At 44.9% G+C, this 27954-nt stretch overlaps 1 protein-coding gene across 2 annotated transcripts in view; it reads left to right on the top strand.

Annotated features, from left to right (window-relative positions):
* pcgf6 (polycomb group ring finger 6) overlaps positions 1-20409 on the top strand; it is a 102493-nt gene extending 82084 nt beyond the window's left edge. For both annotated transcript variants that reach the window (XM_041209817.1, XM_041209819.1), the window contains one exon: positions 19629-20409. In XM_041209817.1, coding sequence (XP_041065751.1) covers positions 19629-19676 — 48 coding nt within the window. In that variant the 3' untranslated portion in view covers positions 19677-20409. The remainder of the gene's footprint in view (positions 1-19628) is intronic.
* Positions 20410-27954: the final 7545 nt, after the last annotated feature.

Below are 27954 nucleotides of genomic sequence, written 5' to 3' on the forward strand. Positions count from 1 at the left end.
AAAAATGAAGTAGCATGATTGGAATTGATCCATCAATTGCGCTCTCATTGCTTAAATTATTTTTCAGTGGCTGGTTGGTTAGGACCTGAGCTAGGTCACACTCACAGTCACAGCCACACATGCTGCAAAGATGAGTTTTTGTCTGCCAAGTGCCCTGCACTGCACCCCCCCCACCCCCCCCAACCCCTGCCTCCACCACCACCACAACCCCCACAGGTTTCATCTCAATCTGAGCTGGCTGTTTAGCATGAGCTGAGGTGTTACTATTAGCTTCTGCCCCTGGTTTTGGAAAGCAAAAATCAGTCAGTCACATTCCTGTTGTTGTAAAGGAACCTGCACCCCAGTGAGAGTCAGTGTGTGCGGGACCTGTACCCCTGTGAGAGTCAGTGTGTGTGGGACCTGTACCCCAGTGTGAGTCAGTTTGTATGGAACCTGTACCCCAGTGTGAGTCAGTGTGCGTGAAACCCGTACCCCAGTGAGAGTCAGTGTGTGCGGGACCTGTACCCCTGTGAGAGTCAGTGTGTGTGGGACCCGTACCCCAGTGTGAGTCAGTTTGTATGGAACCTGTACCCCAGTGTGAGTCAGTGTGCGTGAAACCCGTACCCCAGTGAGAGTCAGTGTGTGTGGGACCCGTACCCCAGTGAGAGTCATTGTGTGTGGGACCCGTACCCCAGTGAGAGTCATCGTGTGTGGAACCCATACCCCAGTGAGAGTCGGTGTGTATGTGGGACCTGTACCCCAGTGAGAGTCAGTGTGTGTGGGACCTGTACCCCAGTGAGAGTCAGTGTGTGTGGAACCGTACCTCAGTGAGAGTGAGTGCCTAAGGGGTCTATATCCCAGAGGGGTCTTGATTCGCTTTGACTGAACAAAGAATGCCCATCATTGTACTTTTGGATATGGAAGGGATAGTGCACAGTATAGCCTTGCTTTTTGAGAGTTGACAGTGATCACGAAACTCAACTGTAGAGGAGGCAAAAGCCAAGATTAGATGCAGCCTACAATCTGAAATAAAAACCATCTGCTCTCTCAGTTCTTCACTGCTAACAACTCCTGCTGTTGACAACTTCCAGCTGGACTAGAAACCTTTCCAATGTTGTCACAAGGCCCAGATGGCTATGGTAGATTACACGTGTGACTACCTTGATACCAGAACCATGCTATGTAGCATAGGATGTGTTGAACTACAAAGGAAACCTTGTTGGTTTTTGCAATAGATGTGAACACAGCTTGTCCCAATATTGGCATTGTTTGTAACGGTGCTAAAGATGCCTGCACTGGGTAGATGTGAAAAAGGCCAGTAAGATAAACTGAGGCTCGGGTCTACAGGTATTTGGAATTGGGAAACTGCATCAAAGGTTATGAAAATTTCCACCCAAACTCTGCATTCCCTGTGTCTTGTCCACTGGCCCACAGTCTTCTCCCAGCTTAATCCACGCACTGTTTCTTATTGTTATCACTGTAGTCACTGACAACATGGGTCCTTACCATTGTCTGATTTCATGCGATTTATCATTCCCATGTCCACAGGCACTTTATTGATCTATACAGAGTGTCCGGGAGCAATTACATGAATCAATAATACGTTCTGTTTTCCATCCAAGGCTATATTTTGTTTGAAGTTCTCATTAAGGAAAAATTCATTCTGGAGAAAAATTATACTCTGGAGAAAAAGCAGACAGGGAACTGGCAGCAGCTGAGTCACTCAGTGCCAGCATTGACAGCTCATTGCAGGTCACGCCACAATCACTGCTTCTCAGACGTATCAGTAAAGACTGATAAACCAGACAGCTATTAGGCAATGCCTAGCTCTGTCTTACTTTTCTCTCATACCGGTCCACTGACTTCTGATTTTTTTATTCATTCACGAGATGTGGGTTTCGCTGGCTGGGCCAGCATTTATTGCACATCCCTAGTTGCCCTTGAGAAAGTGGTGGTGAGTTGCCTTCTTGAACCGCTGCAGTCCATCTGGTGTAGGTACACCCACAGTGCTGTTAGGAAGGGAGTTCCAGGATTTTGACTCAACGACAGTGAAGAAACGGCGATATATTTCCAAGTCAGGATGGTGAGTGGCTTGGAGGGGAACTTGGAGGTGGCGACCCATCTATCTGCTGCCCTTGTCCTTCTGGATGGTAGTCGTTGTGTGTTTGGGAGGTGCAGTTGAAGGAGCCTTGGTGAATTCCTAAAGTGCATTTTGTAAATGGTACACACTGCTGCTACTGTGCGTTGGTAATGGAGGGAGTGAATGTGGTGCCAATCAAGCTTTGCCCTGGACGGTGTCAAGCTTCTTGAGTGTTGTGGGAGCTGCATTCATGCAGAAAAGTGGAGAATATTCCATCACACTCCTGACTTGTGCCTTGTAGATGGTGGACAGGCTTTGGGGAGTCAGGAAGTGAGTTACTTGTCACAGGATTCCGAGCCTCTGACTTGCTCTTTTAGCCACAGTAGTTATATGGCTAGTCCAGTCCAGTTTGTGGTCAATGGTAATCCCCATGATGTTGATAGTGGAGGGTTCATTAATGGTAATGCCATTGAACATCAAGGGGCGGTGGTTGATTCTCCCTTGTTGGAGTTGGGTGTTGCCTGGCACTTGTGTGGCGTGAAAGTCTCCATCTCCTTCGTATTCCTTGCTTCTGATTATTTACTTCCTCTCAGTCTCTCCTCTCCCTCTGTCTCTCCCCCTCCCTGTCTCTCTCTGTCTCTTACTCCCTTGACTGAAACAACTTGTATTTATATAGCGTCTTTAATGTAGTAAAACACCCTAATGTGCTTCAGAGGAGCATTATCGAACTAAACGGGGACCACAGGGATCAGTGCTTGGCCCTCAGCTATTTACAGTCTATGTCAATAACTTTGATGAAGGGACTCAGTGTGAAGTGTTCAAGTTCACAGATAATACAGAGTTATAATGGGAATGTAAGCTTTGAGGGAGGATGCAAATATACGAACTAAGAGCAGGAGTAGACCACTCAGCCCCTCAGCCATTCTATAAGATCATGGCTGATCTCATTGTAACCTCAACTCCACATTCCCGCCTACCCCGATAACAGTGGCTGAAAGGTTAATCAAGAATCTATCTAGCTCTACCTTAAAAATATTCAAAGACTCTGCTTCCACCACCTTTTCAGGAAGAGAGTTCCAAAGACTCTCAACCCTCCGAGAGAAACAAATTCTCCTCACCTCTGTCTTAAATGAACAACCCCATGTTTTTAAACAGTTTGGAGTTCTAGATTTTTCTACAAGAGGGAACATCCTTTCCACATCCATCCTGTCAAGGCCGCTCAGGATCTTAAAGATTTCAATCAAGTTGCCTCTTACTCTTCTAAACTCCAGTGGATACAGGCCTAGCCTGTCCAACCTTTCCTCATAAGACAACCAGTCTGTTCCTGGTATTAGTTGAATAAACCTTCTCTGAACTGCTTCTAACGCATTTACATCCTTCCTTAAATAAGGAGCAATACTATACACAGTACTCCAGATGTGGTCTTACCAATATCCTATACAATTGAAACATAATTACTCCCTACTTTTGTATTCAATTCCCTTCGCAATAAACGATAACATTCTATTGGATTTCCCAATTACTTGCAGTACCTGCATACTAGCCTTTTGTGATTCATGCACTAGGACACCTAGATCCCTCTGAATATCAGAGCCCAGCAATCTCTCACCATTTAGATAAAATGCTTTTTTTTTATTCTTCCTGCCAAAATGAACAATTTCACATTTGCCCATGTTGTACTCCATTTGCCAGATCTTTGCCCATCAATTAACCTGTCTATATCCCTTTGTAGCCTCCTTATGTCTTCTTCACAACTTATTTTCCTACCTATCTGAGTGTCAACAGCAAATTTAGCAACCATACCTTCGGTCCCTTCATCCAAGTAATTTATATAAATTGTAAAAAGTTGAGGCCCCAGCACTGATCCCTGTGGCACACCACTCGTCACATTCTGCCCATCAGAAAAAGATACATTTATGCTTACTGTCCGTTTTCTGTTAGACAGCCAATCTTTTATCCTTGTCAATATGTTACCCCCTATATCATGGGCTTTTATTTTCTGCAATAACCTTTGATTTGGCACTTTATCAAATGTCTTCTGGAAATCTAAGTACAGTACATTCAATGGTTCTCGTTTATCCACAGCGCATGTTACTCCTTCAATGAACTTCAATAAATTGGCTAAACATGATTTCCCTTCGCAAATCCATGTAGACTCTGCCTGATTGCTTTTAGTTTTTCTAAGTGCCTTGATATAACATCTTTAATAATAGTTTCCAACATTTTCCCTGTGAGAGTTGTTAAGCTAACTGGCCTGTAATTTCCTGCTTTTTGTCCCCCTCCCTTTTTGAATCTAATGGAAACTTTCCCAAATCCAGGGAATTTTGGAAAATTAAAACCAATGCATCAACTATCTCACTACCCAGATATAAAAATGAAAAAACTGCGGATGCTGGAAATCCAAAACAAAAACAAAAACAGAATTACCTGGAAAAACTCAGCAGGTCTGGCAGCATCGGCGGAGAAGAAAAGAGTTGACGTTTCGAGTCCTCATGACCTTTCAACAGAACTTGAGTTCGAGTCCAAGAAAGAGTTGAAATATAAGCTGGTTTAAGGTGTGTGTGTTGGGGGCGGAGAGAGAGAGAGAGAGAGAGAGGTGGAGTGGGGGTGTGGTTGTAGGGACAAACAAGCAGTGATAGAAGCAGATCATCAAAAGGTGTCAACAACAATAATACAAAAGAACACATAGGTGTTAAAGTTAAAGTTGGTGATATTATCTAAACGAATGTGCTAATTAAGAAAGGATGGTAGGGCACTCAAAGTATAGCTCTAGTGAGGGTGGGGAGAGCATAAAAGATGTAATAAATAAATAAATAAATATTTTATTTTTCTTTTTATAAGGTGGGAAATAGGTGGGAAAAGGAAAATCTATATAATTTATTGGAAAAAAAAGGAAAAGGAAGGGGGAAACAGAAAGGGGGTGGGGATGGGGGAGGTAGCTCACGACCTAAAGTTGTTGAATTCAATATTCAGTCCGGATGGCTGTAAAGTGCCTAGTCGGAAGATGAGGTGTTGTTCCTCCAGTTTGCGTTGGGCTTCACTGGAACAATGCAGCAAGCCAAGGACAGACATGTGGGCAAGAGAGCAGGGTGGAGTGTTAAAATGGCAAGCGACAGGGAGGTTTGGGTCATTCTTGCGGACAGACCGCAGGTGTTCTGCAAAGCGGTCGCCCAGTTTACGTTTGGTCTCTCCAATGTAGAGGAGACCACATTGGGAGCAACGAATGCAGTAGACTAAGTTGGGGGAAATGCAAGTGAAATGCTGCTTCACTTGAAAGGAGTGCTTGCGTCCTTGGACGGTGAGGAGAGAGGAAGTGAAGGGGCAGGTATTGCATCTTTTGCGTGGGCATGGGGTGGTGCCATAGGAGGGGGTTGAGGAGTAGGGGGTGATGGAGGAGTGGACCAGGGTGTCCCGGAGGGAGCGATCCCTACGGAATGCCGATAGGGGTAGTGAAGGGAAGATGTGTTTGGTGGTGGCATCATGCTGGAGTTGGCGGAAATGGCGGAGGATGATCCTTTGAATGCGGAGGCTGGTGGGGTGATAAGTGAGGACAAGGGGGACCCTATCATGTTTCTGGGAGGGAGGAGAAGGCGTGAGGGCGGATGCACGGGAGATGGGCCGGACACGGTTGAGGGCCCTGTCAACGACCGTGGGTGGAAAACCTCAGTTAAGGAAGAAGGAGGACATGTCAGAGGAACTGTTTTTGAATGTAGTATCATCGGAACAGATGCGACGGAGGCGAAGGAACTGAGAGAATGGGATGGAGTCCTTACAGGAAGTGGGGTGTGAGGAGCTGTAGTCGAGATAGCTGTGGGAGTCGGTGGGTTTGTAATGGATATTGGTGGACAGTCTATCACCAGAGATTGAGACAGAGAGGTCAAGGAAGGGAAGGGAAGTGTCAGAGATGGACCACGTGAAAATGATGGAGGGGTGGAGATTGGAAGCAAAATTAATACATTTTTCCAAGTTCCGACGAGAGCATGAAGCGGCACCGAAGTAATCATCGATGTACCGGAGAAAGAGTTGTGGAAGGGGGCCAGAGTAGGACTGGAACAAGGAATGTTCCACATACCCCATAAAGAGACAGGCATTGCTGGTGCCCATGCGGGTACCCATAGCCACACCTTTTATTTGGAGGAAGTGAGAGGAGTTGAAGGAGAAATTGTTCAGCGTGAGAACAAGTTCAGCCAGACGGAGGAGAGTAGTGGTGGATGGGGATTGTTCGGGCCTCTGTTCGAGGAAGAAGCTAAGGGCCCTCAGACCATCCTGGTGGGGGATGGAGGTGTAGAGGGATTGGACGTCCATGGTGAAGAGGAAGCAGTTGGGGCCAGGGAACTGGAAATTGTTGATGTGACGTAAGGTGTCAGAGGAATCACGGATGTAGGTGGGAAGGGACTGGACAAGGGGAGAGAGAAGGGAGTCAAGATAACGAGAAATGAGTTCTGTGGGGCAGGAGCAAGCTGAGACGATCGGTCTACCGGGGCAGTTCTGTTTGTGGATTTTGGGTAGGAGATAGAAGCGGGCTGTCCGAGGTTGGGCGACTATCAGGTTGGAAGCTGAGGGAGGGAGATCCCCAGAGGAGATGAGGTCAGTGACAGTCCTGGAAACAATGGCTTGATGTTCAGTGGTGGGGTCATGGTCCAGGGAGAGGTAGGAGGAAGTGTCTGCGAGTTGACACTCAGCCTCCGCGAGGTAGAGGTCATTGCGCCAGACAACAACAGCACCACCCTTGTCAGCGGGTTTGATGACAATGTCAGGGTTGGACCTGAGAGAATGGAGTGCAGTAAGTTCAGAGAGAGACAGGTTAGAATGGGTGAGAGGAGCAGAGAAATTGAGAGGACTAATGTCGCGCCGACAGTTCTCAATGAAAAGATCAAGAGAAGGTAAGAATCCAGAGGGAGGGGTCCAGGTGGAGGGAGAATATTGGAGATGGGTAAAAGGATCCGTTGAACTGGGAGAGGACTCCTGCCCAAAGAAGTGAGCCCGGAGACGAAGACGGCGGAAGAAGAGTTCAGCATCATGCCGAGCCCGAAATTCATTGAGGTGAGGGCGTAAGGGTATGAAACTAAGTCCTTTGCTGAGCACTGAACGTTCAGCATCGGAGAGGGGAAGGTCAGGGGGTATAGTGAATACACAGCTGGGGTTGGGATTGGAAGATGTGGTGGGGACGGAGGGACAGGCCGGGGTGGAGGGTCCTAGATTGGTGTTGGTGTCGATGAGTTGTTGGAGCTTGCGTTCCTTAGCACTTGAGAGAAAGAGAAAAAGTTTCTTGTTGAGGCGTCGGATGAGCCGAAGGATAAAATGAAACTGTGGGCACGCGCAGCTTTGAAAAAGGGTACGGCGGTGCTGCTGGAGGGAGAGGTCGAGTGTGTTCATATGGCGGCGCATGGCACTGAGTGTGGATTTCAGAATGTGACGGGAACAGCAGTCCGAGAAACGTTTTATGTCCCGGAGCTACCTGTAATCCTGGGTGGGTTCGAAACATGAGGGGTGGAATTTCAGTTGAAATCCACGTGGGGTAAGTCGGAGACGGAGACAGTCACTGAGAAAGGAGATGTGGCTGTGAAAGCGGGTTTTAGTAAACACCTTGTCAAACATCAGGAGGGAAATGGAAAGCAAGGAAGGTGAGCAGGGCAAAAGAGAGATACGGAAATCTTGTCGCAGAGAGGAACAGAAATTCTTCAAGGAGGTAGGCATTTCTTGAAGAGCAGTGGCAGTCAATTAAACACAGAGATAAAAACAAAAAAACTGCGGATGCTGGAAATCCAAAACAAAAACAAAAACAGAATTACCTGGAAAAACTCAGCAGGTCTGGCAGCATCGGCGGAGAAGAAAAGAGTTGACGTTTTGAGTCCTCATGACCCTTCGACAGAACTTGAGTTCGAGTCCAAGAAAGAGTTGAAATATAAGCTGGTTTAAGGTGTGTGTGGGGGGCGGAGAGAGAGAGAGGTGGAGTGGGGGTGTGGTTGTAGGGACAAACAAGCAGTGATAGAAGCAAAAATAAAAACAAAAAAACTGCGGATGCTGGAAATCCAAAACAAAAACAGAATTACCTGGAAAAACTCAGCAGATCCTGCAGCATCGGCGGAGAAGAAAAGAGTTGACGTTTCGAGTCCTCATGACCCTTCGACAGAACTTGAGTTCGAGTCCAGGAAAGAGCTGAAATATAAGCTGGTTTAAGGTGTGTGTGTGGGGGGCGGAGAGATAGAGAGACAGAGAGGTGGAGGGGGGGGTGTGGTTGTAGGGACAAACAAGCAGTGATAGAAGCAGATCATCAAAAGATGTCAACGACAATAGTACAATAGAACACATAGGTGTTAAAGTTAAAGTTGGTGATATTATCTAAACGAATGTGCTAATTAAGAATGGATGGTAGGGCACTCAAGGTATAGCTCTAATGGGTTTTTTTTTATAATGGAAATAGGTGGGAAAAGGAAAATCTTTATAATTTATTGGAAAAAAAAAGGAAGGGGGAAACAGAAAGGGGGTGGGGATGGGGGAGGGAGCTCATGACCTAAAGTTGTTGAATTCAATATTCAGTCCGGATGGCTGTAAAGTCCCTAGTCAGAAGATGAGGTGTTGTTCCTCCAGTTTGCGTTGGGCTTCACTGGAACAATGCAGCAAGCCAAGGACAGACATGTGGGCAAGTGAGCAGGGTGGAGTGTTAAAATGACAAGCGACAGGGAGGTTTGGGTCATTCTTGCGGACAGACCGCAGGTGTTCTGCAAAGCGGTCGCCCAGTTTACGTTTGGTCTCTCCAATGTAGAGGAGACCACATTGGGAGCAACGAATGCAGTAGACTAAGTTGGGGGAAATGCAAGTGAAATGCTGCTTCACTTGAAAGGAGTGTTTGGGTCCTTGGACGGTAGGAGAGAGGAAGTGAAGGGGCATGTGTTGCATCTTTTGCGTGGGCATGGCGTTGTGCCATAGGAGGGGGTTGAGGAGTAGGGGGTGATGGAGGAGTGGACCAGGGTGTCCCGGAGGGAGCGATCCCTACGGAATGCCGATAAGGGGAGTGAAGGGAAGATGTGTTTGGTGGTGGCATCATGCTGGAGTTGGCGGAAATGGCGGAGGATGATCCTTTGAATGCGGAGGCTGGTGGGGTGATAAGTGAGGACAAGGGGGACCCTATCATGTTTCTGGGAGGGAGGAGAAGGCGTGAGGGCGGATGCGCGGGAGATGGGCCGGACACGGTTGAGGGCCCTGTCAACGACCGTGGGTGGAAAACCTCGGTTAAGGAAGAAGGAGGACATGTCAGAGGAACTGTTTTTGAATGTAGCATCATCGGAACAGATGCGACGGAGGCGAAGGAACTGAGAGAATGGGATGGAGTCCTTACAGGAAGCGGGGTGTGAGGAGCTGTAGTCAAGATAGCTGTGGGAGTCAGTGGGTTTGTAATGGATATTGGTGGACAGTCTATCACCAGAGATTGAGACAGAGAGGTCAAGGAAGGGAAGGGAAGTGTCAGAGATGGACCACGTGAAAATGATGGAGGGGTGGAGATTGGAAGCAAAATTAATAAATTTTTCCAAGTCCTGACGAGAGCATGAAGCGGCACCGAAGTAATCATCGATGTACCAGAGAAAGAGTTGTGGAAGGGGGCCGGAATAGGACTGGAACAAGGAATGTTCCACATAACCCATAAAGAGACAGGCATAGCTGGTGCCCATGCGGGTACCCATAGCCACACCTTTTATTTGGAGGAAGTGAGAGGAGTTGAAGGAGAAATTGTTCAGCGTGAGAACAAGTTCAGCCAGACGGAGGAGAGTAGTGGTGGATGGGGATTGTTCGGGCCTCTGTTCGAGGAAGAAGCTAAGGGCCCTCAGACCATCCTGGTGGGGGATGGAGGTGTAGAGGGATTGGACGTCCATGGTGAAGAGGAAGCGGTAGGGGCCAGGGAACTGGAAATTGTTGATGTGACGTAAGGTGTCAGAGGAATCACGGATGTAGGTGGGAAGGGACTGGACAAGGGGAGAGAGAAGGGAGTCAAGATAACGAGAAATGAGTTCTGTGGGGCAGGAACAAGCTGAGACGATCGGTCTACCGGGGCAGTTCTGTTTGTGGATTTTGGGTAGGAGATAGAAGCGGGCTGTCCGAGGTTGGGCGACTATCAGGTTGGAAGCTGAGGGAGGGAGATCCCCAGAGGAGATGAGGTCAGTGACAGTCCTGGAAACAGTGGCTTGATGTTCAGTGGTGGGGTCATGGTCCAGGGAGAGGTAGGAGGAAGTGTCTGCGAGTTGACACTCAGCCTCCGCGAGGTAGAGGTCAGTGCGCCAGACAACAGCAGATCATCAAAAGATGTCAACAACAATAATACAAAAGAACACATAGGTGTTAAAGTTAAAGTTGGTGATATTATCTAAACGAATGTGCTAATTAAGAATGGATGGTAGGGCACTCAAGGTATAGCTCTAGTGGGGGTGTGGAGAGCATAAAAGATGTAAATAAATAAATAAATAAATATTTTATTTTTCTTTTTATAAGGTGGGAAATAGGTGGGAAAAGGAAAATCTATATAATTTATTGGAAAAAAAAGGAAAAGGAAGGGGGAAACAGAAAGGGGGTGGGGATGGGGGAGGTAGCTCACGACCTAAAGTTGTTGAATTCAATATTCAGTCCGGATGGCTGTAAAGTGCCTAGTCGGAAGATGAGGTGTTGTTCCTCCAGTTTGCGTTGGGCTTCACTGGAACAATGCAGCAAGCCAAGGACAGACATGTGGGCAAGAGAGCAGGGTGGAGTGTTAAAAGGCAAGCGACAGGGAGGTTTGGGTCATTCTTGCGGACAGACCGCAGGTGTTCTGCAAAGCGGTCGCCCAGTTTACGTTTGGTCTCTCCAATGTAGAGGAGACCACATTGGGAGCAACGAATGCAGTAGACTAAGTTGGGGGAAATGCAAGTGAAATGCTGCTTCACTTGAAAGGAGTGTTTGGGTCCTTGGACAGTGAGGAGAGAGGAAGTGAAGGGGCAGGTGTTGCATCTTTTGCGTGGGCATGGTGTTGTGCCATAGGAGGGGGTTGAGGAGTAGGGGGTGATGGAGGATTGGACCAGGGTGTCCCGGAGGGAGCAATACCTACGGAATGCCAATAGGGGGGGGTGAAGGGAAGATGTGTTTGGTGGTGGCATCATGCTGGAGTTGGCGGAAATGGCGGAGGATGATCCTTTGAAAGCGGAGGCTGGGCCCTCAACCGTGTCCGGCCCATCTCCCGCGCATCCGCCCTCACGCCTTCTCCTCCCTCCCAGAAACATGATAGGGTCCCCCTTGTCCTCACTTATCACCCCACCAGCCTCCGCATTCAAAGGATCATCCTCCGCCATTTCCGCCAACTCCAGCATGATGCCACCACCAAACACATCTTCCCTTCACCCCCCCTATTGGCATTCCGTAGGGATCGCTCCCTCCGGGACACCCTGGTCCACTCCTCCATCACCCCCTACTCCTCAACCCCCTCCTATGGCACCACCCCATGCCCACGCAAAAGATGCGATACCTGCCCCTTCACTTCCTCTCTCCTCACCGTCCAAGGACCCAAACTCTCCTTTCAAGTGAAGCAGCATTTCACTTGCATTTCCCCCAACTTAGTCTACTGCATTCGTTGCTCCCAATGTGGTCTCCTCTACATTGGAGAGACCAAACGTAAACTGGGCGACCGCTTTGCAGAACACCTGCGGTCTGTCCGCAAGAATGACCCAAACCTCCCTGTCGCTTGCCATTTTAACACTCCACCCTGCTCTCTTGCCCACATGTCTGTCCTTGGCTTGCTGCATTGTTCCAGTGAAGCCCAACACAAACTGGAGGAACAACACCTCATCTTCCGACTAGGCACTTTACAGCCATCCGGACTAAATATTGCATTCAACAACTTTAGGTCGTGAGCTCCCTCCCCCATCCCCACCCCCTTTCTGTTTCCCCCTTCCTTTTCCTTTTTTTTTCCAATAAATTATATAGATTTTCCTTTTCCCACCTATTTCCATTATAAAAAGAGAAAAAAAATATTTATTTATTTATTACATCTTTTATGCTCTCCTCACCCCCACTAGAGCTATACCTTGAGTGCCCTACCATCCATTCTTAATTAGCACATTCGTTTAGATAATATCACCAACTTTAACTTTAACACCTATGTGTTCTTTTGTATTATTGTTGTTGACATCTTTTGATGATCTGCTTCTATCACTGCTTGTTTGTCCCTACAACCACACCCCCACTCCACCTCTCTCTCTCTCCGCCCCCCACACACACACCTTAAACCAGCTTATATTTCAACTCTTTCTTGGACTTGAACTCAAGTTCTGTTGAAGGGTCATGAGGACTCGAAATGTCAACTCTTTTCTTCTCTGCCGATGCTGCCAAACCTGCTGAGTTTTTCCAGGTAATTCTGTTTTTGTTTTTATCTCACTACCCACTTCTTTTAAGACCCGAGGATGAAGTCCAGCAGTTCCGGGGGACTTGTCAGCCCACAGCTCCAGTAATTTGCTCAATACCACTTTCCTAGTGATTGTAATTTTCTTGAGTTCCTCCCTGTCTTCCATTTCCAGACTTACAGCTATTCCCGGGATGTTACTTATATCCTCTATTGTGAAGGCTGATGCAAAATACCTGTTCAATTCATTGCCATCTCCTTCTTTTCCATTATTAATTCCCCAGACTCACTTTCTATAGGACCAACATCACTTTGCTCTCTTTTCTTATTTAAATATCTATAGAAACTTTTACTATTTGTCTTTATATTTCTAGCTAGCTTTCTCTCCTACTCTAATTTTTCCCTCCTTATTAACCTTTTTGTCATTCTTTGCAGTTCCTTATATTCTTGTCTAATCTGACCTGCCATCCGTCTTTGTGCAATTATATGCTTTTTCTTTCAGTTTAATACTGTCTTTAACTTTTAAGTTAACCACGAAGGGTGGGTCCTCCCCTTGGAATTTTTCTTTCTCATTGGAAAGCATCTGTGTATTCTGAAATATCCTTTTAAATGTCTGCCACTGCATCTCTATTGACCTATCTCTTAACCTCATTTGCCAGTTCACTTTAGCTAGCTCTGCTTTCATGCCATCATAATTGCCCTTGTTTAAGTTTAAAATACTAGTCTTGGACCCATACTTCACTCCCTCAATCTGAATGTAAAATTCAACCATATTATGATCGTTGCTACCTAGGGGTGACTTCACAATGAGGTTATCAATTAATCCTATCTCATTTCACAATACCAGAGGGAGAATTTTCTCAATGTAGGGCGGGCTGGTCGGGAGCGGGCACAGCCTGCAATCGGCTGTGCGTTGCCATTTTACATGGGCAGGCCAATTAGGGCCTGCCCAGTGTGATGCAAGGCCAGTAGTGCTCAGCGCTCCCTGTGCGGGCGGGGGGAGGAGGGAGAGTTGGAGCTTGCTCTCTTTCGCACATGTGCGCAGAGCTGCCTCAGGGAGATTAAATTCAAATTGAAATTTTTAAATAAAGAAAGATAAAAATTATTTACATATTTTCCCTCATGTGACAGTGTCACATGAGCTGGCACATGTTTGTCAATTTATCAGAATTTGTTTATTGATATTATTAAACCTTCAGGAAACCTCATCCCGCTCATGGCTGAGGTTTCCTGAAAAATGCGAAGGCCGCTTGGGCTCCTCCCCTGCCCAACGGCAGCGCTGTTAATTATCTTAATTGCTTCCCTAATGGCCTTAATAGGCCTGTGACAGTTCAGCGGGCGTGCAGCCGCCTTCAGAGTGCGCCTGCCGAATGAAAGATCTAAATGAAGCGCAGTGACATTGGGACGCACACCCGATGTCACCGCACATCAATTTACACATCGGCGTGCCAAGCCCACCCTCGCAAGCCAACATCAAAATTCTGGCCCAGGGCTAGTATAGCCTGCTCAATGATTGGCTGCAGAACATGCTGTTCTAAGAAACTAGCCTGAAAACATTCTATGAACTCCTCACCTATGCTACCTTTGCCCATCTGATTTTTCCAGTCTATATGCATTATAAACTGTAGGTTATCACTGTACCTTTCTGACAAGCTTCCATTATCCCTTCCTTTATACTCTGTCCTACCATATAGTTACAATTTGGGGGTACACCACTCCCACAAGTGACTTCTTACCTTTATCATTTCCCATCTCAACCCAAACCACTGGTTTCTGCATCCTGGTTAACCCTCTCTAATACGCTAATAACATAATTAATTAACAGAGCCATCCCTCTGCCTTTTCTTAGCTTCCTGTCCTTCCTAAATCTCACGTATCCTTCAATATTTAGGTCCCAATCTATGTCATCTTGTAGGCCTGTCTCTGTAATAGCTATCAGATTGTACTTATTTATTTTTATTTGTGCTATCAGTTCATCTGTTTTGTTTCGAATGCTACATGCATTGAGATACAATGCCTTTAGTTTTGCCCTTTTATTATTTTTGTAACGTCTAGCATTATCTGCTGATTTAGTCTTAGATTTGTATATCTGTCCCTTCCTGTCAAGGTCTGTTTGTCATTTCCCATGAGAATATCTTTCTCTTTTGCCTTGTCTCTACTCTTTTTAGTTTACCACATCTTCCCAAGTTTGATCCCTTGCCCCCACTATTTAGTTTAAAACCCTCTCTACTCCCCTAGTTATATGGCTCGCTAGAACACCAGCCCCAGCACGGTTCAGGTTTAGATCATCCCAACCGTACAGCCCCCACTTTCCCCAGTACTGGTGCCAGTGCCCCACAAACTGGAACACACTTCTTCCACTCCCAAATTTGGGCCATGCGTTCATTTCTCCAATCTTATTTGCCTTATGCCAATTTGCGCATGGCTCAGGTAATAATTCAGAAATTATTACCTTTAAGGTTCTGCTTCTTTATTTGGTGCCTAGCTTCTCATTCTGACTATGCAGAACCCCCTTCCTTGTCCTGCCTGTGTCATTGGTACCTGCCTGGACCATGATAACTGAATCCTCCCCCTCCCACTGCAAATTCCTCTCCAGCCCTAAGCAAATGTCCCAAATTCTGGCACCAGGCAGGCAACACAGCCGTCTGGAGTCTCACTCGTTGCTGCAGAGAACAGTGTCTATCCCCCTCACAATACTATCCCTTACTACCACTACATTCCTTTTTGCCCCCACCACTTGAATGGCTTCATGTACCACAGTGCCATGATCAGTCAACTCATCCACCATGCAGCCCCCAAGCTCATCAAAACAAGCTGATAGAACCTCAAACCTGTTGGAGAACTGCAGAGGCTGACACTTCTACATTCTGGGTGCCCTTACCTGCCTCAGCTGCAGCCATGCCTTCCTGTCCCTGACCCACCTTCCAAATCAGAAGACCCTATCCTCACGGGTGTGACTGCCTCCTGGTACAAAATGTCCAGGTAACTTACCCCCTCCCTGATGTGTTGCAGTGTCTGCAGCTCAGCCTCCAGCTCAATGACTCTGAGCCAAAGCTCCTCAAGCCGCACACTTACTACAGACATGTTTTCCCTGGATAACACCGGTATCCAGAAGCTTCCACATGCTGCAGTTGTGACACATCACCTGTCCTGCCATACTTAAGTGCTTTAATTAATTACTTAATTATTTTATTCAATTATTTATTTTCTTTTATATATTTATTAATCTTATCACAAATTCCTGTACTATTTTAAACCTTAGGAATAGAATAGACCTTAACCACTCACCAGATACTTACCAGATACATGCTGCAAAGGAATATAGATACACAGTCGCTAACTATTATAGAACTTGAATATTGCACAATGTCTCTCTTTTCAGCAACATTCAAAGGTAGATAGGTTAAGTGAGTGGCTAAAATATGGCAGATGGAATATAATGTGGGGAATTATGACTTTATCCAGTTTGGAAAGAAAAATAGAAAAGCTGAATATTTTTTAATTAGTGAGACACTGGGAAAAATTGGTATTCAGAAAAGACCTGAGTGTTATTGTATATGAATCACTGAAAGTTAACATGCAGGCATTGCAAACAATTAGGAGAGCAAAAGGTATGTTAACATTTATTGCAAAGGGATTGGAGTATGAGTAAAAATGTCTTTTTGCAAATATATAGGGCCTTGGTGAAACCACAGCTGGAGTACTGCGTACAGTTTTGGATTCTTACCTAAGGAAGGATAAATTTGCCTTAGAGTAAGGTTAACGGTACTGATTTCTGGGAGGAGGGGATTCTCCTTAGAGTAAAGGTGGGTAGATTAGTCCTTTATTCCCTAAAGTTTAGAAGAATCAAACAAAATCTCAAAATTCTTAAGGGGCTTAACAGGTTAGTTTTTTTTATTCTTTCATGGGATGTGGGTGTCACTGGCTTGGCCAGCACTTGTTGCCCATCCCTAATTGCCTTTGAGAAGGTGGCGATGAGCCACCTTGAACCACTGCAGTCCATGTGGTGTAGGTACACCCAGAGTGCTGCTGGGGAGGGAGGATGTTTTCCTTGGCTGAGGAATCTAGACCGCAGGGATGGGAGTGAGTCACAGTTTCAGAATAAGGGATTGACCATCTAGGATTAAGATGAGGAGAAATTTCTTCACTGAGTTCTCCACCCAGACGAGTGTGAATGATCAGACGTTGAGTACATTCAGCACAGAGGTCAATAATTTTTGAATACGAAGGAAATCAAGGGATATGGAGATACTGCGGGGTGGTGGAATTGAGGTAGAAGATTGCCACGATTTTATTCACTGGCTGAGCAGACTCAAAGGGCTAAATGGCAAATTCCTGCTCCTACTTCTTATGTTCTTATGTTCAATTTTGACACCGAGCCATATAAGCTATTAGGAGAGGTTCCAAAAGCTTAGTCAAAGAGGTAGATTTTAAAGAGCATCTTCATGGAGGAAAGAGAGATGGAGAGCTTTAGGGAGGGAATTCCAAAGCTGAGGGCCCAGGCAGTCGAAAGCACAGCCTCCAATGGTAGCATAATTAAAATTGAGGATGCTCAAGAGACCAAGCTTGGAAGAGCTCAGAGACCTCAGAGCGTCGTAAAGTTGGAGAACATTACAGAAATAGGGAGAGTTGTGGATAATGGAATGATTTGAAATCAAGGATGAGGATTTTAAAATCAACACACAGTTTAACCAGGAGCCAATTTGGAACAATGAGCACATGGGTGATGAGTGAAGGAGAGGTGGTGCATTTCAACCCCTCTCTCAACTTTCTCTCTGTCCCTATTCATCTCTCTCTTTCTTTTTGTCTCTCTCGCTTAGTCTCACTCTCTTTATATGCTTCTTTGTCTCATTTTCGCCCTGCTGACTCTCTCTCTCATTCTACTGTCTTGCTCTCTGCTCTCTCTCTCACTCTCACTGCTCTCTCTCTCTTTCCTCTCTCTCCCACAATGCCTCTCTGTATCTATCTATCTTTCTCTCCCTCTCCCTGCCTCCCTCTCTGGCTGCCTCTCTCCTTTGTTGTCTCTCGCTTGCTGTTTCTCTCTCCTGCTGCTTGCTCCCTCTCTTGCTGTCTCTCTTTCTCTTGCTGTCTCTCTCTCTCGCTGTCTCTGTTGCACTGTATCTCCCTCTCTCTCTCTCTGGCTGACTCTCTCTTTCATTGTCTTTCTCTCTCGCTGTCTTTCTCGCTCACTGTCTTTCTCTCTTACTGTCTCCCTGCTCTCTCGCTGTCTTTGTCTTTCTTGGTGTCTCTCTTTCTCTCCCACTGTCCTCTCACTCTCTTTCTCTCACTGCCTCTCTCGTTGTCTCTGCCTCTCTCCCTTTCCCTCTCTCTCACTGCCCCTGCCTCTCTCCCTTTCCCTCTCTTTCACTGGCTTTTTCTCTCTCAACCTCACTGAGTGTCTCTCACTACCCCTCTCTTTCTCAGTCTCTGGGCAGGAATTCCCTCAGAGTTTGTCACCAGAAATGTGCATATTGGCCATTTGAATGTGTAAACTGTGCTTTCCACTGCACATCTAGCGAAGTTGTGATATGGAGTAGAAACAACTTTGGGGAAATTCTCAGCTTCTCTTCCTGCCTCTGCATTCCATTCACTTACTAAATAGTAGCTGAGTGAGCATTTCCAGGCCCACAGTAACCAGCTCACAGAGAGAGAGAGAGAGAAAGGGTCCGTGACCCAGGGACTTACTATAGAAGCTATGCAGCACTGTAACATCAGGTTTCTCACTTATGAAGGAGTGTTCAGTAAATTAACATCACTAACTGATCAACAAAACTTTGGAAAACACCTTCTGAAAATGCTTGAGATTTGCAGTCCTGCTTGAACTGCAAGATGCTGATGTGTTGATCTGGTAAACCAGATATTTTCCGTGTACACAAGCCCATAATATAAAATGAAAACAAGGAGAAATCCACACAGTGGGTTTGCATCGTTTGGAATGCAGTGTCTAGCTCCATAGAGACATAACCCACTTGAGACAGACTAGGCACAGGTTGGCAAGAGGCAAGGCTTAGGAATCTTCAAATGTTTGTAAAACTAACAGATGTTTAACTGTCTGAAATTAAGCAGCTTAGCAGCAACTAATAAGCTTCAGGATTTGGAGCAAAGGAACGGGAATCTTTAATGCTCCCAGGCCTATCTCTTATTTTTTAGTTGATTTCTAAGCTCTTTATTTATCCATAGCATCCTGACACTACCAGTACTTTGCCTTTTTAATGCAATATTGGGGTTTGGGTTATTCTGGTCCTTTGCAATCTCTTTTTCAAAAATACCAACCCTCTACCAACCGAAATCCTCTATTATCCAGAATTTCTGATATTCCTCTAATAAGAATCATCACTTTACCCACCAGAAGCAATTATGAGGTTATCCAGAACCCGTCCCTGTATACTGTATTAATTTAGATTTTTAACTGATGTTTTAATGTACTGTTGAAAATTTAGAAGTAAAAAGAATACTGCCCTTTACTTCCTGAGTACTTGCATATTAGTTCCTGAGAGAAGTATTGCTCTGTATTCCATTGGTAAATGGAATTCTCTGTTAACCAGTAGTTATGATTAACTGGCACCATTCTCCTCGCATGCTAGATAATAAAGATTTTACTGTATCACACTATTGTCCTACAATCTTGAAGTAGTACACTGCTATAGGAAGCAGTCCTGCGTGCATTACAATGTCCCATACCATTTTTTCCATTGACTCCCTCTGTCCTAATCAGTAAGTGGATAATTAAAATAAGTTTTGTTATTTCTGCTCATCTCTCAAATCTGACTGCAAATTTCCTCTTCCATTTCCTTCCCATAATTTGGCAATTTGTAATGCTAATAATATATCTAATATCCCTGACTAATGTGTGAGCTCCAAACACATTGGCTTTCTGTTCCCTTACTTATCAACAGTAAGTCTCTCTGCACAATACATTCCCTCTTTAATCAATATTGCCCATGTCTCCTTCCTTATCTCTCCTAAAATATATTATATCCTGATGTTTATTTTCCATTCATGTTCAGTTTGTGCAGATTTCTGTTAATGATTTGAAGTTGAGATGGGTTGGTGTAGCTCCACCCAGCTCCTAGAGGACAGAGGCTCACAGCACAAGCCACATAATCCAGGATCATTTGCATTGTTGCTCATTGACATTGGGGCGGGAGAAAGGGGAAATTGAGAGAAAGGCTTTTAATAAATGACACATTTGTCTTTTCTCTGTTTCAGGATGGTTTACTTATTCTACATTATGGACTCGTGCGATCTCAGAAATGATGGTGGATTCTCTCCCATTATCAAACAATAATGTTATTGGGATTCTTTGTGACATCAAACAAGATGTAAAGGAGCACATTTTCTGTGCTCTGCTTGGAAATTGCACTGATCAGCTCCAGCGTGGCTAGAATCAAAGGCTGCACGGCCTCCTCTGATCAGTTTCAGTGTGGCCATTATCAGAGGCTGCATTGCCAGCACTGAAAAGATGATCACTTAAGGATCAGTAATGCAACATGGCAAAACATTACATGCTGTCAGTTACCCCAACCTCATCCTCTGGATCTCTCACCCTATTCCTGCTCTATTTATGTGACAGAAGTTTTGCATCCTGTTGAGCTTGCACTGTACCGTAGGTGACTTAAAATATTTGTATTTGGCACCAACACTGAGACAACTTTAACTGCACACCATGTCACTGTCCATCGGAATGAGCTGTGACACTGCATCCCAGTACTGACCACTAGTAATGTAGAACCACAGTGATGCTATCTCTAAATACTGGCCTTGACCAAATGTGACATCCTGGTACGGACTGCAGTGATGTCACAACCTGGTACTGATGGTGATGGTGAGACAGCTGTGACTGGAGCTGATATCAACACTCAGACCTTTTGCCTTTGTACAGAGAACCTTGCTAATTTTTTAAACTGTTCAGGAAAATTTTTAGATATTTTTCTCCAGTTTGTTAAATTTTTTGCTGATTAATAAAATTGGAACGAAATTGTTTACTATATGAAATATGAAAATAATTATATTCTGTAAGAAAATCTTTGATGTATTCTGTTACAATCCAGGGCTTCAGATAATTGCTCCAGTACATGACGACCAAAACACCTTAAATTTATGTAATAGACATTCCAAAGAACTTCACAGGAGCAATATAAAGGAAAGTAGGGCAGATGCCCAAAGGTTTGGTCAAAGTGACAACTTTTAAGGACCGTCACAAAGGAGGAAAATGAGGTTAGGGAGGGAATTCCAGAGCTCAGCTTAGCAACTGAAGGCATGACCACCAATGATGGAGTGATTAAAATCAGGACCAGTGTTATCCCTGCAATCAAATATTCCATCAAACATTTCCGTGACAAGTACAGTATAGGATTGAAATAGGGTAAAGCACTCTCACTCCCAGGGCTGGGTTAGATACAGACTAAAACTCCCTCTACACTGTAGCCATCAAACCCTCCCAGGGCAGGTACAGCACTGGGTTAGATACAGAGTAAAGCACCCTCTACACTGTCCCACCAAACACGTTCTACATTGGGTTACAACTCTGGAATTGATTTGAATTGAACTAAATGGCTGTGCTGGAAATCTGCAGGTTGAGGTCTTGCTGGTGGGTCTCCCAGTGAATGTGGGTCTACAACATCAATCTCTCAGTAATTGATGGACTGTCAAAGAATTCACAGGTTGGTTTATGTGTGTGAATAAACATAGGGCAAAATGAAGAACACTTGTCAGCAATGTCGTAGCAGGGATTTGAGTGCAGTTTAATTCTGGATGTAGCCATTAAAATGTGTCAGATAGGCTGACCCTCTCTGCTGTCAGACAGCCAGCCAGCTGCATTGCATGTCACAACATCTGAAATAGAATTGTTTTGACTGAGGACAAGTAGAATCCATTTAAAATCTATATTTAGCCAGAAATTATATTGAATACCAAAGAGCAGACTCTCGTAAACAACACAAATCAACCTAAGGTACATTTCCAGCATTTGTAGAGCTTTATTATTTGCAATGAATATTTATATTCATTCATGGGATGTGGGTGTTGCTGGTGTTATTATCCATTCCTAATCGCCCTTGTTCAGAGGGCATTTGAGAGTCTACCTCATTGCTGTGGGTCTGGAGATTTCCTTCCTTTCATGAACCAGATGGGTTTTTACAGCAGTCAGCATTGGTTTCATGGTCATCTTCAGACTTCTAATTCCAGATTTTTATTGAATTCAAATTCCACCATCTGCCGTGGTTCTAATGTTGGTACTAAGCTGGACACTCCTGGGAACGTTAGCACTTTGATGGTCAGTCCTGCTGGGAATGTGAGCACTGTGATGAATAGTCCTGCTGGAAATGTTAGTCCTGAACTGAATAGTCCTGCTGGGAAAATGAACATACAAATTAGGAACAGTAGGCCATTTGGCGTGTCCTTAACTCCACATTCCACCTTTGACTCCCTTATTAGACAAGAATCTATCTCCCTCTGCCTGCAAAATATTCATTGAATCTGCCTTCACTGCTATTTTGAGAAGAGAGCTCCAAAGACTCTCGACCCTCAGAGAAAAAAATTCTTCTCAACTTCATCATAAATAGGAGGCCCTTATTTTCAATCTGTGTTCCCTAGTTCTGGTCTCTCCCACAAGGGGAAACATCCTTTTGCATCCACCCTGCCAGAATCCCCTCAGGATTTTAAATGTTTCAATAAGATCATCTTTCAATTTTCTAAACTCCAATGACCCAGCCTGTCCAATCTTTACTCATAAAATAAACCCCAAACCCAGGTATCAGTCGAGTGAACCTTCTCTGAACTGTTTCTAACACACTTACATCTTCCTTAAATAAGGAGACTACAACTGTACACAGTACTGTAGATGTGGTCTCACCATCACCCTGTACAACTTTAGCAAACACCCCTACTTTTATATGCCATTCCCCTTGCAATAAACAACAACATTCCACTTGCCTTCCTAATCACTTGCTGTACCTGCATGCTAATTTTTTGTGATTCATATAACAGGATACCCAGATCCCTCTGTACCTCAGAGTTCTGCAATCTCTCTCCATTTAAATAATATGCTGCTTTTCTATTCTTCCTGCCAAAGTGAACAAGTTCACATTTTCCCACATTATACTCCATCTGCTGAATTTTTGCCCACTCACCTAGCCTGTCTATATTCCTTTGAAGACTCCTTATATCCTCTTCACAAATTACTTTCCCACCAAAAAAAACCTAAAAGGCTAGTATTCAAGTCTAGCAAGTAATTAGAAAAGCTAATAGAGAGTTATCATTTATTGTGAGAGGAATTGAATACATTCATTTGCTTCATTTGTCCAGGGCATTGGTGAGATCACATCTGGAGTACTGTGTACAGTCCTGGTCTCTTTATTTAAGGAAAGATGTAAGTGCATTGGGAGCAGTTCAGGGAAGATTTATCAGGCTAATATCTGGAATGGACGGGTTGTCTTATGAGGAAAGGTTGGACAGGCTGGGCTTGTATCCACTGGAGTTTAGAAGAGTAAGAGGCAACTTGATTGAAACATAAGATCTTGAGAGACCTTGACAGGGTGGATGGGGAGAGAATGTTTGCTCTTGTAGAAAAATCTAGAACTAAGGGTTACAGTTTAAAAGTAAGGAGTTGCCCACTTAAGACATGAGAATTTTTTTCTCAGAGGGTAGTGAATCTTTGAAGCTCTCTTCCTCAAAAGGCAATGGAAGCAGAGACTTTGAATATTTTTAAGGAAGAGCCAAATAGATTCTTGATAAGCAAGGTGGTGAAAGGTTATCGGGAGTAGGTGGGAATGTGGAGTTGAGGTTACAATCAGATCAGCCAAGATCTTATAGAAAGGCAGAGCAGGCCCGAGGGGCCGAGTAGCCTACTTCTGCTCCTAATTCAAATGTTAATTGGAGCAAATTTAACAACCATGCATCCGGTCTCTTCATCCAAATCATTGTAAATAGGTGAAGCCCCAGAACTGATCCCTGTGGTACTCCACTCATCTCATCTTGCTAATCTGACAATGAACCATTTATGCCTACTGTTTCCTGTTACCTAATTAATCCTCTGCCCATGGTAATCTGTTACCCTGTTCACCATGACCTCTTACTTCGCATAGTAACCTTTGATGTGGCACCTTGTCAAATGTCTGCTGGAAATCTAAGTACGTCAAATCCACAGGTTCCCCTTATCCATGTTTATTGTTACTTCGTCAAATAACTCCAATAAATTAGTCAAACGTGATTTTTTAAAATTCTTTTTGTGGGACATGGGCATCACTGGCTAGGACAGCATTTTTATTGCCCAGCCCTAATTGCCCTTGAGACGATGGTGGTGAGCTGCCTTTTTGAACTGCTGCAGTCCATGTGGTGTAGGTACACCCACAGTGCTGTTTGGGAGGGAGTTCCAGGATTTTAACCCAGCGACCGTGAAGGAATGGCGATATAGTTCCAAGTCAAGATGGTGTATGGTTTGGAGGGGTACCTGCAGGTGGGGGTGTTCCCATGCATCTGCTGCCCTTTGTCCTTCTAGGTGTTAGAGGTCGGAGGTTTGGAAGGTGCTGTTGAAGGAGCTTTGGTGAATTCCTGCAGTGCATCTTATAGATAGATGGTACACACTGCTGGTATTGTGCATTGATAGTGGAGGGAGTTTATGTTGAAGGTGAAGGATGGGTTGGCAATCAAGCAGGCTGCTTTGTCCTGGACGGTGTCCAGCTTCTTGAGTGTTATTGGGGCTGCACTCATCCAGGCAAGTGCAGGGTATCCCATCACACTCCTGGCTTGTGCCTTGTAGATAGTGGACAGGCTTTGGGGAGTCAGGAGGTGAGATACCCATTGCACGATTCCTAGCTTCTGACCTGCTTTTGTAGCCACGGTATTTATATAGCTGGTCCAGTTCAATTTCTGATCAATGGTAACCCCCAGGATGTTGATAGTGGGGTATTCAGCAATGATAATGCCATTGAATGTCAAGAGGAGATTGTTGGATTATCTCTTGTTGGAAATTGTCATTGCCTGGCACTTGTGTGGCACGAATGTTACTTGCCACTTGTCAGCCCAAGTCTGGATATTGTCCAGGTCTTGCTCATTTTGGCATGGACTGTTTCAGTATCTGAGGAGTCACAAATGGTGCAATTATCAGCGAACAACCCCACTTCTGACCTTATGATGAAGGGTAAGTTGTTAATGAAGCAGCTGAATGTGGTTGGGCCCAGGACATTTCCCTTTCACTAAACCATGTTGACTTTGCCTGATTGTATTGAGATTTTCTAAAAGTCCCACTATAACGTCCTTAATAACAGTTTCCAGCATTTTTCTGATGACAGATGTGAGGCTAACTGGCCTATAGTTTCCTGCTTTCTGTGCCCCTCCTTTCTTGAATAGAGGATTCACGTTTGACTTTTTGCAATCTGGTGGGACCTTTCCAGAATCTAGTGATGCCTTTACCAATCAGAGTATACTTGCCAACCAATCAGCACTCTCTCCTCATGCAGTATAAAGCTGTTGCTTCCCCTGACACTGGTATTCTTGAGATTGTCCTGATGAGTGCAAGATGAAAAGCTACGACAAAATGGGGAGAATTTTCTCCCCATCGGGCGGGCCGGTCAGGAGTGGGCATGGGCGGGTGCAGATTCGATTGCTGCCCGCGATCGGCTGCACACTACGATTTTACCTGGGCAGGCCAATTAAGCATGCGCGATGTGTGCCCGGTAGTGCTCAGTGCTACCTGTGCAGGCAGGGGGTGGAGGGCGCATGCACAGAGCGGCCTCAGGGAGATTAAGGTCAGTTTTAAAGTTTAAAATAAACAAAGTTAAAAATCATTTACACATGTCCCCTCATGTGACAGTATCACATGAGCTGGGACATGTTTATGAAATGTATAAAAGATATTTATTAATTTAATAAACCCTTCATGAAACCTCATCCCGCCCGTGGATGAGGTTTCATGAAAAATGCGAAGGCCGCCTGGGCTCTTCGCCTGCCCACCAATCTTAAGGTTGGACGGGCAGCACAGTCAAAGTGGATAATTGTTTTATTAATGGCCTTAACAGGCCTTTGACAGGTCAGCAGGCGCACAGCTGACTCCGGTGCAGGCCCACCGAACGAAAGATCGGAATGACGCGCGGTGATGTCAGAACGCACGCCTGACATCAGCACGCATCACTTTACGCGTTGGCGTGCAGGGCCTGCCCCCACACACTGAACAGAAGATTCTGCCCAATGTCTTTTTTCAGCAATACTCAAGATCTAGTATAGCCTGCTCCCTGGTTTGTGCCAGAATGTACTGCTCTAAGAAATTGTTCTGAAAATATTCTATAAGCTCATCATCCAGGCTACCTTTGCAAATCTGATTCATCCAATCTATATGTAGGTTAAAGTCACACATGCATACCGCCGTACCCTTCTCACAGGCCCCATTATTTCTTTCTGTATCATCCATCGTACAGTGTGGTTACTGTTAGGGCACCTATAAACCATTCCCACAAGTGGCTTTTTACCTTTACTATTTCTCATCTCTACGCAAACTGATTTTACACCTTGACCTCCAGAACTAAGGTTATTTCTCTCTACTGTACCAATGTCATCCTTAATAAACAGGGCTATTCCTCCACATTTTCCTATCTTCCTGTCCTTCCTAAATGTCATGTACTTTTTAATGTTTAGGTCCCAGTCTTTGTCATCCTGCACCATGTCTCTGTAATGGCTATCAGATCATACATACTTAATTCTATTTGAGCTGTCAATTCATCTGTTTTGTTACAAATACTATGTGCTTCCAGATAGAGTCTTTAGTTCTGCCTTTTTACTATTTTTGTAACTTCTAGCCTTATCTGCTGGTGCACTCTTAGGCTTGTACACTCTGTCCCTTCCTGCCACCTGATCATTATTTCCCTTATTCCTACCTCGCCTTGTCTTCTCTATTTAATTGATCACATCTTCCCAAACTTGATCCTTCGCCCCCAGTCTTTAGTTTAAAGCCCTTTCTACTGCCCTAGTTATACAACTTGCCAGAGCACTGGTCCCAGTATGGTTCAGGTGTAGACCGTCCCAAAGGTACAGCTCCCACTTTTCCCCAGTACTGGTGCCAGTGCCCAATGAATCGAAATCCATTTCTCCCACACCAATCTTTGAACCACACATTTAACTCTCTCAACTGATTTACCCGACACCAATTTGCTTGTGGCTCAGGTAGTAATCCAGAGATTATTACCTTCGAGGTTCTGCTTTTTAATTTAGCCCCTAGCTGCTCATACGCCCTCAGCAAAACCTTTTTCCTAGTTCTACCTATGCTGCTGGTACCTACATGGACCCCTCCCACTGCAAGTTCCTCTCCAGCCCAGAGCAGATGTCCCAAACCCTGGCACCATTCTTGGCTGAAGAGATCTGTGTCTATCCCTCTGACTATTCTGTCCCCAAATATCACTACATTCCTGTTAACTCCTGCTTGAATGGCATCTTGTACCATGGTATCATGGTCAGTTTGCTCATCCACCATACAGCCACTGCTTTCGTCCATAGGCGGCAAGAACTTCAAACCTGGTAGACAATTGCAAAGGCTGAGGCTCCTCCATACTACATTCTGGACCCCTTTACCTGCCTCACTTGCAGTCACACTCTCCTGTCCCTGACCACTGACCAAATCAGAAGACCCCATCCTAAGGGGTGTGACTGCCCCTGTTACAAAGCGGCCAGGTAACTTTCCCCCTTCCTGATGTGTCGCAGTGTTTGCAGTCACAACACATCACCTGCCCTGCCACCTTTGTTATGTGTTAATTTATTTTCCTTAATTTAAAATTAATAAATGCTGCTATTATTACCACTAGTAAATCTTAATACAACTAGTAAAACGTTACAATTAATAATAAATTACATGAGTTTTGAAGAAAAGTGAGGAAAATATTCACCAACCACTTATCTGTTTTCCTGTAATGTCACACTTTGATTCTTCTCAGAATGCGGCTACTCCACTCTGGAGCCACAGACTGAACTGGTTTAGGTAGCTCTTCTAGGCGGTGGTTACTGCCTCCGGGTCCTCTTTTCACCCAGTCGTCTAGGTGCTGCTGACTGCCTTCGGGTCCTCCTTTTGCCCCTGAATGATAGCACTTAGTTGGGAAGTGCTATCGTTCAATCAGTTAATTATTTTTCAGCTTTTACCGCTCCACATCTTCAAATAAAGTACACAGAGGTTTTGTGTCGTTACACAGATTGTGCTGCTTTCTTGGGGCTCTCTCTCTCTCTCTGCACAGGGTGTGTTCTCTATCTGAAAGCATCAAACTTTAACCTCCACATTAAGAATGGATATTAATGGAGAATTTGGACAATTTAGTTCTATGTTAATGGAGGACATGTTATGTCTGTCTTGGTTCAATAAGCAGTGGTGATTTGGAGAGAGGCTGATTGTGTTGGGCTGCTATCAGTCATTGTAAAAAGGGAAAACAAAAACAGAATTACCTGGAAAAACTCAGCAGGTCTGGCAGCATCGGCGGAGAAGAAAAGAGTTGACGTTTCGAGTCCTCATGACCCTTCGACAGAACTTGCGTTCGAGTCCAAGAAAGAGTTGAAATATTGT

Source organism: Carcharodon carcharias, chromosome 17, assembly GCF_017639515.1.
Source record: "Carcharodon carcharias isolate sCarCar2 chromosome 17, sCarCar2.pri, whole genome shotgun sequence".
Taxonomy (NCBI): domain Eukaryota; kingdom Metazoa; phylum Chordata; class Chondrichthyes; order Lamniformes; family Lamnidae; genus Carcharodon; species Carcharodon carcharias.